This window comes from Cervus elaphus, chromosome 14 (genome assembly GCF_910594005.1).
Source record: "Cervus elaphus chromosome 14, mCerEla1.1, whole genome shotgun sequence".
In the NCBI taxonomy this organism is placed as follows: domain Eukaryota; kingdom Metazoa; phylum Chordata; class Mammalia; order Artiodactyla; family Cervidae; genus Cervus; species Cervus elaphus.
The window spans coordinates 32377242-32393050 of NC_057828.1; the positions used below are offsets into that span (position 1 = coordinate 32377242).

A 15809-nucleotide genomic window follows, 5' to 3' on the forward strand; every position below is an offset into this window, starting at 1 on the left:
AGGAATGGGCAAGGCACAGTAGGCAAGTTTGAGCAGTTTTAGGATTGGATAGTATAGTTTCCATGAAATCTAGACTTCAGTTGGTCAGGTGCAGCCTAGTTGTTAGGTTCCTGGTTCTGGGGTAATGTGAGTTGGGAGAAACACTGGCTTGGAGTGTGAATTAGATAAAGGAGGTGCCTGGGATGTGGCCTTCAGATTGGTTGATATGCAGGAAAGGTTAAGTTGTTCACTATCTCTATGAATTCATGGATGTCAGAGGTCATAAAATTGAAACAGTAGAAACATTTTCAGATGTTAAACCCAATCTTGCATCTCTAGGATAAATCTCATTTGGTTATGGTGTATAATTCTGTTTATATGTTGCAGGATTCACATTAGTAATGACTTGTTGAGGATTCTTGCAGTATCTTACAAGAGATAGTGGTTTGTAGTTTTATTTTCTTGAGATATCTTTGTTTGTATTTAGTATCAGGGTAATAATACTGGCTTCATAAAAATAAGTTAGGGAGTATTCCCTCTGCTATGTTTTGGAAGAGTTTATGAAGAATTGGTATTAATTCTGTAAATGTTTGATAGAATCAAGCAGCCTAGCCATTTGTTCATGAGTAGCTTTGTTTTTACTACAATCTCTTCATTTGTTATGGGTCTATTCAAATTGTTTATTTCTTGAGTTTTTCATACTTGGTGTCTAGGAATTTGTCCATTTCATCTAAATTATCTAATGTAATCAGTTGTTTATATTATTCCTTTATAATCTTTACTTTATTTCTTTAATCTGGTTTCCTTCAGTGCTGTGAATATATTTATAGTTTTTACTTTTCTGGTAACTCCCGCATCAGGTCACTCAGTTTCTGTTGCCAGCTTCCCTTCCAGTGTATGGATCTTACTTGCCTATTTCTTTGCAGTCACAGTTTTTTATTGGACAGACTAGACCTTTTAGATAATGTATTGTAGCAAATCTGAGTGCTGGTCTTCCCACCCCTCTGTAGCTTGTTATTGTTATTCGCTTATTATTTGTTGTTTTGCTGAAAGATTTGCCTTCTGCTGAAGGACTTTGAGGTTCAGAGGATTCACTGGCAAAATAACCACTTTGTCTTTAAGTAGGCAAGAATTAAGGAAGTTTCTTATAGTAAGTTACAGTATGAGGACAAGCAATATAGCAAGAGATAAATATATATACATCACCAAATTGGGGAAACACTACATCCAGATTCAAGCCACAGCCCCAGTTGGAAGATCCACAAGCAGTATAGCAGGAAATACATATCCATATACATCACCAAATTGGGGGAACACCTACATCCAGAGTTAAAGAACACTGGGAAGTCCCTGGAACAGCAATCTGGAGTCCCCGGTTTGAAGGTCTCAGGCAGTGCATCCATTCCATGGGTGAGACTTGAGAGTGCCATCCAAAGGAGTCCTGCTTTTATAGCTAAGCCTCAGGCTGGCTGGTAGTCATCAGCTTACATGCAAATATGCAGCTTTGGCTGTTGTGTTAAATGTTCGTATTTCTAGTTGGAAGTCTCAGAATGTTCACTGAACCCTGGGAACTGGCCAGATTCCCAGGGCCCAGAAAGTTTTGTGACTCATTCCCGTTACGTTATTTATTCCCTTAACTGTTGGTTCTCAAGGCCTACTTGCAGCGTTCCTGCCAGTCAGCAGTTTGGCATGTAATTCCTTTCAGGGTCTCTCATCAGTCAAAGGCCTATTGCTGTTTCTGAAGCTTGGACAAGACTACTTGTATGAACTTCCCCAACATTTATTTAGTGATTGGCTGGATTATTTCAGTGGTCTTATCTCCTACCTGGTCACTGTGGGATGGTAACAGTTTTTGTAGGGCCCCCTTTCTCTCTTGACCACACCAAACTGTGAAGTCCACTGGTTGCTCTGGTTTCAACAATGTCCAGGGGCATAAATTGCTCTACGAACTATTTCAATCAAATTCTGGTTCCTTTTAAAGGATTAGTTTCTGAGATGAGTGATTGATTTTTTTTCTGAGTCCAGGTGGGTTCCTCCCCAGCAAACCAGACAAAAAAAAGTGAAAGTCACCCAGTTGTGTCTGACTCTTTGCGACCCCATGTAACTCGCCAGGCTCCTCTGTCCATGGAATTTCCCGAGGCAAGAATGCTGGAGTGGGTTGCCATTTCCTTCTCCAGGGGATCTTTCTACCCAGGGACTGAACCCAGGTCTCCTGCATTGCAGGCCGATTCTCAACTATCTGAGCCACCAGGGAAGCCAAACCAGAGAAACCTGTACTTTAACCTGTTATCTTGAATCTGAATTGCCCTTCATCACAGCCACCTCTGTTCTTAAGAGTGCTCTTCGTGTGGAACTTCTCTAAGGGGGCAAAGGAAGTCGGTTCCTTTGGGAAGAGTTTAAGTGCCCAGGCAGGATCTCTAAACCAGGGCTCTGGATTTGTGGGTGGGGACACAAGGAAGCTACTCTGTATGATGGCCCTGCTCTAGAGCCCAGTGTTTGGTCAGTGTGGAACAACTACCTGCAGTCTTTTCAGCTTGTCTCTCCTGGAAAAGAACCACCACCCCGGGAGCCAGGGCAGGTGTGATCAGCACCCCAGTATTCTCAGCACGCTGCAACCAAGGTAGAGTCTCTGTTCCATGTGTGGAAAGTGGGTAAAAGAAGGAGCTCCCACCTCTCACCCATACTTTCCCACATGAAGCCTCAGTCACAGGTAGGAGGCGGCAGGGTGAGAAATGCCGACACTCTCCTCTCAGGAAGAAATCCCTCCTCCTGGGACCCAGGGAGAAGGAGCCCTGTGCTCTCAGCTCCAGCGGTCTGGAGTTGTCTCTCCTTGGCTGAGCTGACAGTGGAGAGAGAAGGAATAGTCTTGCTTAAACACCATGGACTCTCCTTTCTTACCAAATTTTGATAGATTTCTGGAATAGATCTTTCTTCATTGGCTGTTGCTCTTAGAATCATTTCCATTTCCTTTTTTTTTTTTTTTTAATTTTTTTAATTAATACTTTTCACCAGTTTTGGAGAGTGGGACAGTGGAGCGTCTTACGTTGTCATGTTGGGAATGGATCTCTGATGCTGTAGTTTATGCTATTAGCATAGTTGAGCATTAGATATGCTATTCTCAGAAAGTTAATATGGCTAGAGACAAGCCTTTCAAAAATTCTGAGGACCCATAACAGCAACTGTTGTCCTAACAGCTGCTAAGAATAATCAGAGAACAAAATGAATGAACGGTAAGTTATTGGCTTAATTTCTTACTAGATGTAAAGACCTGCAAAAAAATTGGATGACAGGAAAACTGTAATGATTGACTTGAATTTGTGATTTTGACTATAGAGAGAGAAGAATTCTGGGAGCAAATGTGTGATTTCCATGCATTCCAGGACCACCACCATTATACAAGACCCTAAGAACCCAGGACATACGAAGACGTTTACTTTTGACCTGGCGTATTGGTCTCACAGTGGATTTCAAAAGGATAAAGATGGTGTGTTTATTTCAGCTGATCCTGGCAGTAAATTTGCAGGCCAGGTAAATTACTTTAAAATAGCATCAATGGAAGTTGTTTGTTTTTTTTTTTTGAGTGTTAACAATATATTAGTACCTTGATTTTTTATGAAGTCCAAAAGTGTAGCTGTTGCCTAAGTAATTTTTTACACACAAGTCTGTTATTTTTTAATGTATTTACTTGTTTTGAAAAGGGAATATTGGTCAAGTCAGTTATATTTTCCTCTCTGATATAAGCAAAATAAGCCAAACTTGTGTGGCACTCGGCATTTGAGAATTTTGGTTTATTGAGTATTTACCATTTGCCATACACTATTCTACCTGGAAGTTGCTCAGAATTTGGTGTAGGGAGACAGGCAAAAAAGTGCATTCAAATGTTCCAGGTTCTATAATAATATATGTGGGATACAATGGAGTACAAATGAAAAGTGGTCATTTCAATGTGGATAGAGCTCATTAACCTGCATAAATCCATGTGTTCGTAATTTCCATTTTGAAAAAATTTCAACCATAATTTCTCCAAGTATTTTTTGTCTCCCCTTATTCCTTCTATGAGTCCAATTACATGTATGCTTGAGATTTCCCCACAGGTTACTGAGGCTATGTTCATTTCTTCCCAACCTTTTCTCTCTGTTCTTCTTGTCTACCTACTCATCTTTGAAAACTCAGCTCAAAGATTACAGCCTTTATTAAACAACGCCTAAAAATACTCTGTCAAATTGTTCTGACTTCACAAACGGACTGAAAGAATTTCATAGGTCTTCTCGGAATGCACTTTGGGAACCACTGTCCTAGAGCAATCAATAAAAAAATCAATCAACAGAAGTATAACTAATGAGTCAACTGTGGGAAAATGAAATTATGAAAGAAACTTGGAGCATGGCAGGAAAAGAGTAGGAGGGAGAAACAAAGAGGAGATGAAATAAGCAGAATACAAATTGCAAGATAGTAGAGTCAATGCCAACCACTGGTTATTTTATCAGGTGTAAGTAAACACACTAATTAGATGGTACAGATAATCAGATTGGATAGGAAAATCTGGATCCAACTATGTCATCTTAAGTGCATAAGTGCTCAGTTGCCTCCCACTCTTTGCAACCCCATGGGACGGAGGCCGCCAGGCTCCTCTGTCCAAGGGGTTCTCCAGGCAAGAATACCGGAGCGGCTGCCAGTTCCTACTCTAGGGGAATCTACCTGACCCAGGGACGCAACCTGAATCTCCTGTATCTCCTGCATTGGCGGGCAGGTTCTTTATCACTGAGCCACCTGGGAAGCCTCATATTTGTCTACACAAACACAATTTAAATATAAATAAATAGATACTCGTGTTAACACTGAAAAGAAGAAAATTACAGATGCTATACTTATATCACACAAAGTAGACTTCAGTACAATAAGTATTTCATACATACCATCCTAAGTGGGTATGTACTTACTAACAACTTCAAAGTACACAAAGCAGAAGCTGATGGACACTGAAAGAGAAATATTCAAATCTACCATTGATTGGTGACTTCATCACTCCTCTCTGAGTAATAGGGCAAACAACCCCAAATCAATATTACAGATGACCAGAACAATATTACCAACCTAATTGACAACTACAGAACAATTTTGCTACCCTCCGTTCAGCTACAGCACTACACACTTTTTTTCAAGTGAGCATGGACTTTATGGTAAATTATATTCTGGATCATAAAACTAGTCCCAATAGATGTAAGATAACTGAAATCATACAAAGTATCTTCTCTGACCACAGTGGAATCAAACTAGAAAGGAATAATTGAAAGTTATTAGGAAACTCCACTAGTATTTAGAAAATGTCTTCTAAATAATCCATAGGTCAGGGAATAAGAATACAAGAAATTAGTAAATATTTTGAACTGAATGAAAATCAAAACATTCATCAAAACTTGTGGGATGCAGCCAAATCAGGGCTTAGAGCATTAAGTGATTATATTAGAGAACAATCTCAAATCAACAGCCTAGGCTTCCTCCACCTAAGAATTTAGAAAAAGAAAAGTATAGAAAAAGCAAGAAAGGGATTAAAGAAAACTAATATAAGACAGTAAAATAATAGAAAAAAAATCAATGAAACCAAAACCTGGGAGAAAGAAAAGATACAAAATACAAAGATGAGAAATGAAACAGATATTGCTATGTATCTTACAGACATTAAAAAATAATAGAATATTATGAACAACTTAATGCCAATAAATTTAAAAACATAGATGAAATGGATACAATCTACTGAAGTCCACACAAAAATAGACAACTCAAGTATCCCTGTATCAAAGAAATTTATAGTTTAACTTCTGCTCCCAAAAGCTAAGCCCAGATGACTTTTCTATGAATTCTACTAAAGGAAGAAATAGTGATAATTCAGAAAAAAAAAAAAAATCTTGTAGATGATAGAAGGACCATTCATTTTTGAAGCCAATATTACGCCAAAACCCAGCCAAATACTACAAAAAAACACAATAGATCAATACCCTTCTTCATGAACATAGACACAAACATTATTAACAAAATTTTAGCAAATAGAATCCCCAGCATATTTTTTAAAATACATCATTATAAAGTGAGACTTTATATCAGTTTAGCATACGAATATCAATGTAATTAATCATATGAACAGAATCGGGAGGGGGAAAATATATATGATCAGATGCAGAAAAAGCAATTGATGAAATTCAATACCCAGTCATGATAAAAACTCTCAGGAAATTTGAAATAGGAGGGAGCCTCTTAGAAATAGAACTTCCCTCAAATACATAAGTAACATCACATTTGATGGTGAAATACTGAATGTGTTGCCCCTCAGAATGGGGACAAGGCAAGGAGGTCCAATCTCATTATTTCTATATAACATCCACTGCAGGCCCCAGCCAGGGCAATAAGGCAATTAATAGGAAATGAATGATATGCAGATTGAAAATGAAGAAGTATAACTACTTGCAGATAACATAATTATCTATGAAAACAGCCCTAAGGAATCTGCTGGAAAAGAGGGTGAAAAGCTACTACAGTGAATAAGTTTGTTAACCAAGGTCAATATACAAGAAGTGATAGAATTTCCCTATGCTACATGCATGCTTATTTGTATCCAACTCTGTGACCCAATGGATTCCAGCTCGCCAGGCTCCTCTGTCCATGGGATTCTCCAGGCAAGAGTATTGGAGTGGGTTGCCAGTTCCTCTTCCAGTGGATCTTCCCTACCCAGGGATTAAACCCGCCATCTCCTGTGTCTCCTGTATTGGCAAGAGGATTCTTTACCACTGAGCCACCTGAGAAGCCATCTCTCTATGCCAGCAGTAAGCAACTGGAAATTAAGATTGTAATTTATTTATGTAATTACATATACTTATAATCACATATAATTACAATAATACAATTGTAATTAAGATTGTAAAATATTTACAGCAACATCAAAACCATGAAATGGTTAAATTTACAAAATCTATGCAAAATCTGTGCACTATAAAACATTAAGAAGAGGAAGACAAATCAGAAGACTCAACATTATTAAGAAGTCATATTGATCAACAGATTAAAAAAAATCTCAATCAAAATGCCAACGGTAACTTTTTACAGAAATTAGGCTATTTCAATAATTTACATGGAATTGTAAAGGACTTACAGTAGCCAACATTAATTTGAAGAACTGAAACCCACTGTAGATAGATCTACAGTAATCAAGACAATTGATAAAGAAAATGTATATATATATGCAGTTCTGTGCTTAGTCACTCAGTTGTGTCTGACTCTTTGCAACACCATGAACTGTAACCCACCAGGCTCCTCTGTCCATGGGATTCTCCAGGCAAGAATCCTGGAGTGTGTTGTCATGCCCTCCTCCAGGGGATCTTCCCAACCCAGGGATCAAATCTGGGTCTCCCGCATTGCAAACAGATTCTTTACCATGAGCCACCAAGAAATATATATGTATATATACATACATATATAGACAATAGAATAATAATTCAGCCATTAAAAAGAAGGAAATGCCACCATTTGCAACAACATGGATAGGCCTTGGGGACATTATGCTAAGTAAAATAAGTTAGACAGAAAAAGAAATACTAAACGTGGAATATTTTTTAAAATGAACGTGATAACAGAGAACAAATTAGTGGTTTCCAGAGGCAGGGGCTTAGTGTTTGGGGCTGGAGTTGAGTGGGGTGAGACAGGTATTTGGGTGAAAATGGTGAAGGTCATCAAAAGTTACAAACTTCCAGTAAGATAAACAAGTCCTAGAGATGTAATGTATAGCATGGTGATTATACAGGTGCTTTGCTTTATTGCAATTTTCAGATACAGTATTTGGGCATTTTGTTTTTGTTTTCACAAATTGAAGATTTCTGGCAGTCCTGAATCAAGCAAGCCTAAGTCAATTGGTGCCATTTTCCCAACACTGCTCACTTCATGTCTCTGTGTCACATTTTAGTAACTTTCCCAAATATTTAAGACTTTTTCTTTCTATTTCTCATAGTAATCTGTGATCAGTGATCTTTGATGATACTATTGCAAAAAGATTATAACTCCTTGAAGACTCAGATGATGGGTAGCATTTTTGAGCAGTAAGATATTTTTTAATTGATCTATATATATTTTTAGATGTCATGCTATTGCACACTTAATAAATTACAGTATAGTGTAAACACAACTTTTATGTGCACTGGAAAACCAAAAAAATTATGTGACTCATGTTACTGCATTACTTTCTTTATTGTGATGGTTTGGAACTGAACCCACAGTATCTCTGAGGTATGCCTGGAGTTAACAATCCAACATTGTATATTCGAAGGTTGCTAGATTTTAAGTGTTCTCATTGAAGAAAAAAATTGTTTAACTCTGTGAAGTAATGGGTGTGAACTTCTGGTCATCATTTCTCAATAAATTATTCTGGTAATGATTTCTCAACAAATACATATATCAAATCATTATGCTATACATTTGAAACTATTTAATGTTATATGTCAATTCTATCTCAGTTTTTAAAAGACAGTTTTAAAAGACTGCAAGAATTGTGATAGTTGACCTTGAACTTCAAGCAATCTACTCGACAATGGAACATATCCAGGGAAACCACAAACCACTTTTAACACATTCGATCAGCCACAGCACTTTCTCCATACACTGCATAATTTTTTTTACTTTTCTTGAAATAATATGCACAGTATGCCAAAATGTTGCTTTTGCTTTTCCATCTCCAATATTAAAATGGTTATACAAAAATTCACCAATTTCTGATAAGTTTTTATAAATGCACGCTGAGATGACAGCTGTCACAAGGCAATGTAACAAAATTGTTTCAAATGAAGTTAAACACTATTAAGGGCTACTGCAATCATCTTTCAGAAAAAAACAAATGAAGCTTTGGCCAACCCAATAGAAAACACTTTGGCTGGTCTGTGTCCCTTGGAGCCTTGAAATTTTTGTCTAATTGCTGAAATTTAAAGACCTATCCCATGTTTTGTAAAATACACAAGTCCGTTACTGATGGGTACTAGCTAGTTGAAGATCTGTGGTGATCCCATGGTGATCAGTATCTTCCAAACTGACAAATCTTTTTTTGGTTCCCAGCTTTATTCCATTGGTTCTAAGATAGCATCTGAGTTACATTTCAAGTAAGTTGAATGATACTTATTAAGGTGGAATTCTTCAAAACCAGAATGTTAGATTTTAAAAGTACTGTGAAAAATCTGTGCTGAACATAATACCTGCAATTTTCTTTCCAGAAAGAGGTTTTTCATGATCTTGGCAGAGGAATTCTGGACAGTGCTTGGCAAGGCTATAATACTACTCTCTTGGCCTATGGGCAGACTGGCTCTGGAAAAAGCTATTCCATGATTGGGTTTGGTGCAAACAAGGGTATCATTCCAAATGTGTGCGAAGAGCTATTTCAAGCAATTGAGAACCGAGACAAAAATCAAGAATACCAGGTATGCATTATTCTAGAATCTCTTCTTTAAGGAAAAAAAATTTGTTTTCATTTTGGAAATTCCTTGCCTCCAGTGGAAGTTATCAGCATGTCTACTTTAGGATAATGTTAATTTTCCATACCAAAACCCTTATATCATTACAAAATCAAATAAAATGTTGAATTTTTCTGGTTCTATGGAGGCAAACCCAGGAAAAGGTTTTTTAAAGGCACTTTGAGTGTCATAGAAGCAGGCATCTTAAGGTGTGTTCTCATCTTAATTTATTTTTATTTCTAAATTAAGAATATTATCTTGTTTCTTAATTGTCCTAACAATTGTCCTTACTTTCCCTAGAAGGTGAAATGCCTGTACACAGAAAACTATAGTACACTGATGAAAGAAACTGATGAAGACACAAATAAATGGAATTGCATCCCATGTTCATGAGTTGGAAGAATTAATATTATTTGAATGCCCATACTACTCAAATTTATCTACTGATTCAATACAATCCCTATCAAAAGTCTAATGGCAAATTTCACAGAAGTAGAATAATTCTAGAATTTGTATAGAACTGCAAAAGATCCCAAATAGTCAAAACAATCTTGAGAAAGAAGAACACAGCTGAAAGCATCATACTCCCTTGTTTAAAACTATACTACGAAAAAAAAAAAAAAAAAAAAAAACTATACTACGAAACTATAATGATCAAAAAAATATGATACTACACTGCTATATTTAAAATGGATAACCAAGAAGGACCTACTGTAAAGCACATGGAACTCTGCTCAATGTTATGTGGCATCCTGGATGGGAGGGGAGTTTGGGGAGAATGGATACATGTGTATGTACAACTGAGTCCCTCGCAGTTCACCTGAATCTGTCACCACATTATTAATCAGCTATACCCCAGTACAAAATAAAAAGGTTTTTAAAAAGTGAAAAATAATTACAGTATTCTTTAGTGTCAGATACTCACTTTTTCAAAAAGTGTTTTTTATGAAGTTTTCTGATTTTATCTTTTTCTTTCAGTGGTAGGCTTTTAAATAATTTCTCTGGAATTATATTTTCAAATATTTAGGAATTCATTAAATTTTTAAATTGAAAAAAATATGGTACTGGTACAAAAACAGACACAGAGATCAATAGAACAGAACTGAGAGCCCAGAAATCAACTCATACATATATGGATGATTATCAATTTATGACAAAGGAGTGAAGAACATGCAGTGAGAAAAGGAGAATCTGTTCAATAAACAGTGTTAGGAAAACTGGCTAGTCACGTGCAAAAGAATGAAACTAGACCACTGTCTTATGTCATAGGGCTTCCCTGGAGGCTCAGATGGTAAAGAGTTTGCCTGTAATGCCAGAGACCCAGGTTCAGTCCCTGGGTCAGGAAGATCCCCTGGAGAAGGAAATGGCAACCCACTCCAGTATTCCTGCCTGGAAAATTCCATGGACAGAGGAGCCTGGCAGGCTACAGTCCATTGGGTTGCAAAGAGTCAGACGTGACTGAGTGACTAAAACTTCACTTCATCTTATACCATACACAAAATTAACTTAATATGTATTAAATACTTGAATGTAAGACTTGAAATCATTCAATTTCTAGAAGAAAGCATAGGCAGCAACTGCACTGAAATCAGTCTTAGCAATGTTTTTGTGGCTCTGACTCAAAAGTAAGGGAAAGAGAAGCAAACATAAACAAATTGGATCGATAAAATGAAAAACCTTTTGCACAGAGAAGGAAACCATCATTAAAATGAAAAGGCAGCCAATTGAATGGGAGAAGATATTTGCAAATCATACATCCAATAAGAGGTCAATTTTCAAAATATATAACGAACACATACAACTCAACAGCAAAAAAACAAACAACCCAATTTAAAAATGGGCAGAGGACCTGAATAAGCACTTATCCAAAGAATATATACAGATGACCAACAGGGATGTGAAAAGATGTTCAACATCACTAATTATTAGGGAAATGAAGCTCAAAACCACAATGAGATATTGTTACCAAAAGTGGGGTAACTGCTCGCTGCTCAAAAGCCAATATAGATGACTGCACAATTTTTTTTGTCTTTTATTTTCATGAAGTGAAGTGAAGTGAAAGTCACTTAGTCATGTCTGACTCTTTGTGACCCCATGGACTATACAGTCCTTGGAATTCTCCAGGCCATAATACTGCAGTGGGGAGCCCTTCCCTTCTCCAGGGGATCTTCCCAACCCAGGGATCAAACCCAGGTCTCCCACGTTGCAGGCGATTCTTTACCAACTGAGCTATGAGGGAAGCCCGTTTATCTTCATACTAGTTTGTTTAATTGGTTGATCCACAGCTGTTATTATATATTTACCTTTACTAGTGGGATTTTTCGTTTCCTGTAGATTCTTACTTGTTGTAGCCTTTTCTTTTTCCACTGAGAGAAGACCTATTAACATTGCTTTTAGGGTTGACTTAGTATTGATAAACTCTTAGTTTTTGCTTGTCTGGGAAGTTCTGGAAATGGAGGGGCTAGGGTCAGAGCCAGGTGTGAGCTGAGGCTTCTCCTCTCTCAGCGGCTGTCACTGCCCAGTAGGGAGCGGCGTCGAGTCCCAAGTTGCCAGAGCAGAAGCCTAGAGGGCTGGGTCCCAGACGGCTCCTGCGTTCTGTGTCTGTTCTTCCCCTCCCAGCACCAGCACCCTTACCCCCAGAGGGCAGCAGTGCTGAGACAAGAGGGGTGGAGTGGTTACTCAACTCTGGCTGGGTGTGGGGCTCCGCAGGGCAGTTGCAGGAAACTGACCAGAGTCCCAGGCAGTTTTAATCTGTCTTCTGTGCCTTGTTTCTGGGGTGAGCAAGTGTGGGCACATTCTCATGAGTGGAGTCTAGGTTGCTTACAGCCCGCTGTGGGTCCCACTGGTTTCCGGCCCCGCTAAGGCGGGGACTCATCCTACTGGTGACAGATCCTGGGCTGGGTTACCCATTTTGTTTTCATACCTCTCACTCCCTTCAAGCCGGTGATCTCTCTCCTCTTCTGTGTCCCTCCCAGGGGAGCAGACCCCAAACTGATTCCTTCTCTTCCTTTCCTACCTAATTCTTTGTGGATCTCTTCCCACGCCTTGGTTGTGTAAGAGTCTTTCAGCCAGTTTCCAACTAAATTTTGGTGAGAATTGCTCCACATGTAGATATATTACTGATGTGTGAGTGGAGGGAAGTAAGCTTCATGTCCTCCTATTCTACCATTTTGACCTTCCCTCCCATTTGTTCATTTTAAACCTGTGATGCTCTCTGAAGCTAGCTGGAAGTTCTTGGGAGGTGGGGTTTGACTGGCCAGACTCACCGAAGGGTGGCTAACAGACAAGCCAGCTTTTCCCAAGGAGGGTATAGTGGCGGCAAAGTGTCAGTATCTCAGAGCCTTTTCTCTAGACTAGTCACTCAGTTTCCTCCAGTCTTCTGTTTAGGAGGTAGGAGATTGGCTAACGTTGCTCCAAATGCATGGTAAGGTAAAGACCAATCTTTTTCTCTGCATCTGTTCAGATTGGAGAGTGAACAATAAAGAAAAAGCTTTTTTTTTCTGTTCACAATTGAGACCAAAACACACACACACTTTTGAATCTGTTTTTGGTTTATATTAAGAACTTCCTCCACATCATTAAAATTATTTCAGAATCTCATATTGCATGTGAAATTGAGTTTCACTATTTTAATATTTAGCTTTTTCCTTTGTTGTACATTTATGTTGTTTCCATAGTCCTTTTTTTTTTTTCTTTCTCCCAAAGGTGACTGTTTCAAGAGAATCCTAATTTACTTTATGCTCTTCCCTATACAGGTTACATTCAGCATGCTGGAAATTTACAACGAACAGGTAACAGTGATTATATTTTCTGACAGACAATTCTGAGTGATTCTCTGCAGCTTAAAAAATGGCAGGGGCTCCCCCCCATCCATCCTACAGATAAAGTCAACACCCATTAGCCTGGCGTCGGCTATCCAGCCCTAACCTACCTCATTTTAGCCAGGTTCCCCTTCATCTTATGTCCTTCTATCTCTACACACTCCTTGAATCAGCCACATAGGACCTTTCTCCCTTTCCACAATACGTCCTTCCCTCCTACATCTATCCTTCCTCTGCCTGGAATACCCTTCTTGGTTTCTCTGGTCTTAGAGAAACCACTGAACTTCGAGTCCAGTTCAAATGTCAGCTTATCTATAGATCCTAAAGCAGCTGGCTTCAGTATGGGGGTTGGCAAACTTTATCTTCAAAGTACAGACATAAAGTATTTTAGACTTTGAAGGCCTTAAAGTGTCTATCACAACTACTGTACTCTGCCCTCAGAGAGCAAAACTGGCCACAGCTGAAGTGTAAGTGAAGTATAAGTGTAGGTGAGCTGTGTACCAATACAACTTTGTTTATAGACACTGAGGCTTGAATTTCACATAATTTTCATATGTCACAAAATATTTTTCTTTTGATTTTTTTTCAGCCATTTAGCAAATCTGATCATAGTTGGAATATGGTTTCAGATCCCAGCTCTCTCAGTTATTAGCTTTGTGACTTTGGACAATTACTTTATCTCAGAGCTCAGATTGCTTATTTATAAAGCAGAGAATTTAAAATAAGACACAACCGGGGACCTCCCTGGTGATCTAGTGGCTAAGACGCCACACTCCCAATGCAGGAGGTCAGGGTTTGATCTCTGATCAGGGAACTAGAGCCAACATGCCGCAACTAAAAATCCTGCATGCTGCAGTGAAGATCAAAGATCCCCCATGCTGCAAGTAAGACCCAGCACAGCTAGATAAATAAATATTGTTTAAAATAAATACAATAAACTAGACTGCACATTGAGACGTAGTGCTAAGCAAACACTCGGTGTTCAGAAAGTCCTTTTTCATTCTACCCTTTCCCTTTGCCCTTACACTATAAAATTTTATTTCCATATTTATATTTCCAGAACAAAGGATTACACCTTTCTATTTGCAATACTTAGTATAATTTGGTTTAGTTTGGTTTGGTTTAGTTTAATATAGTTTGGTTTAAAATGGATGCCCCTAAGTTTTGCTGAATGGATAAATTCACAAAGGTATCTTTAATTGTAAGTTTCTTAAGGGCAGTTTCATATCCTAAGATTTCTTATATAACTCCAAGCACTATCCAAAGTCTTACACTTAATCATTGCTAAATAAACATTGATGGAATAAATCTGTCCACGTTTTTCTCTTTATATTAAGGAGAGAAAATACCCATATGCTTCCATGAGTCATTTACTATTGTTGAAGGTTGATAGCAAATTCAAATGGGTTGTTATGCTAAAGTCACTGATTAAGTTTCTATTTCTTTCAAAGTGATGGGCCTGGAAGACAGTATGACTCCTTTATCATACCAAATAGGCAGCTTCACTTCGTTACCAAGTTCAGATGGAAGGAACAGGGAAATGGCATCACATTGTGGACCCCCGACTGATACCTATTAATGAAGATAATCTCTCTGGAATTTCGTTTTCTCATCTCTAAAAGAAGGACATGGACATGCTTATAACCTCTTCATGTCTCACCAGCTAGGAGTCTGGTATTTTTCCAGTAGTACTTCAATAGTCAAAGTGAAGTTTATTAGATACTTTTAATGTTTCAGACATCACACTAGACTCTGAGGATGAATAAAACCTAAGACGTGATTTCTGCCATGGAGAAGCTTGGCGGGAGATTTTACATCCTCTCCAGACAGTAATAAAATATATCATGTATGCTGCATGAATGGTAAAAAGTCATAGAAGAGAGAGCAACTAACACTACCTGTGAGTGTTGGTGCTGTTTGTAAACAGAGGAGTTAGACTGGGTCTTGAAAGATGCTATGAGTTTGGTGAGCCAGGAGGAGGAGGGTTGGGGGCATGATTAGTACCAGCAAGTCCAAGAACATGTGAAAGCACACGGCGTTTAAGGGAACAGTGAGGGCTCTAGGTAGCCAGAGTTAGAAGCATGCAGGGAGATGAGAATGGGGGAGCATCAGGAGATGGAGCTAAACATCAGTTGCCAGAAGGCAAAGGCCCTTTGGTACACAATGGAGCATCAGCGAAAGATTCTAAACAGGGAAATAAGAGAATCAGCCTTGGTTTTAGAAGATTTCTCTAGCAGCAGAGTGAAGTTGTATTTGAAGGAGTGCCAGATAGAGGCAGAGCTAGGAGAGTCCCATAGGGGCTGAAGTGAGTGAGGAAGGTCTCATGATAATCACTGACTCAATCTCCAGGTACAACCTGGAGAGTCCAGTGCCAGGAACTGCCCTCATCTCTGGGCCCTCACACTTGCATTCTATCCGGTTAAACCTACTTAGCTTTTTTTCTAATGAGCCCTATTCAGACATATCTTCAGCCTTAGATGCCACTTGTTAACAATTTATATCGCTCAGTGGAAGTTATAGAAAAGGC

General features: G+C 38.5%; 1 protein-coding gene across 1 annotated transcript in view; it reads left to right on the plus strand.

Moving 5' to 3' along the window:
- LOC122708329 (kinesin-like protein KIF28P) overlaps window positions 1-15809 on the plus strand; it is a 71521-nt gene that overhangs the window by 4884 nt on the left and 50828 nt on the right. The window contains exons 2-4 of the mRNA XM_043924723.1: window positions 3313-3507; window positions 9225-9428; window positions 13217-13252. Of these exons, the coding sequence (XP_043780658.1) occupies window positions 3313-3507; window positions 9225-9428; window positions 13217-13252 (435 nt within the window). The remainder of the gene's footprint in view (window positions 1-3312; window positions 3508-9224; window positions 9429-13216; window positions 13253-15809) is intronic.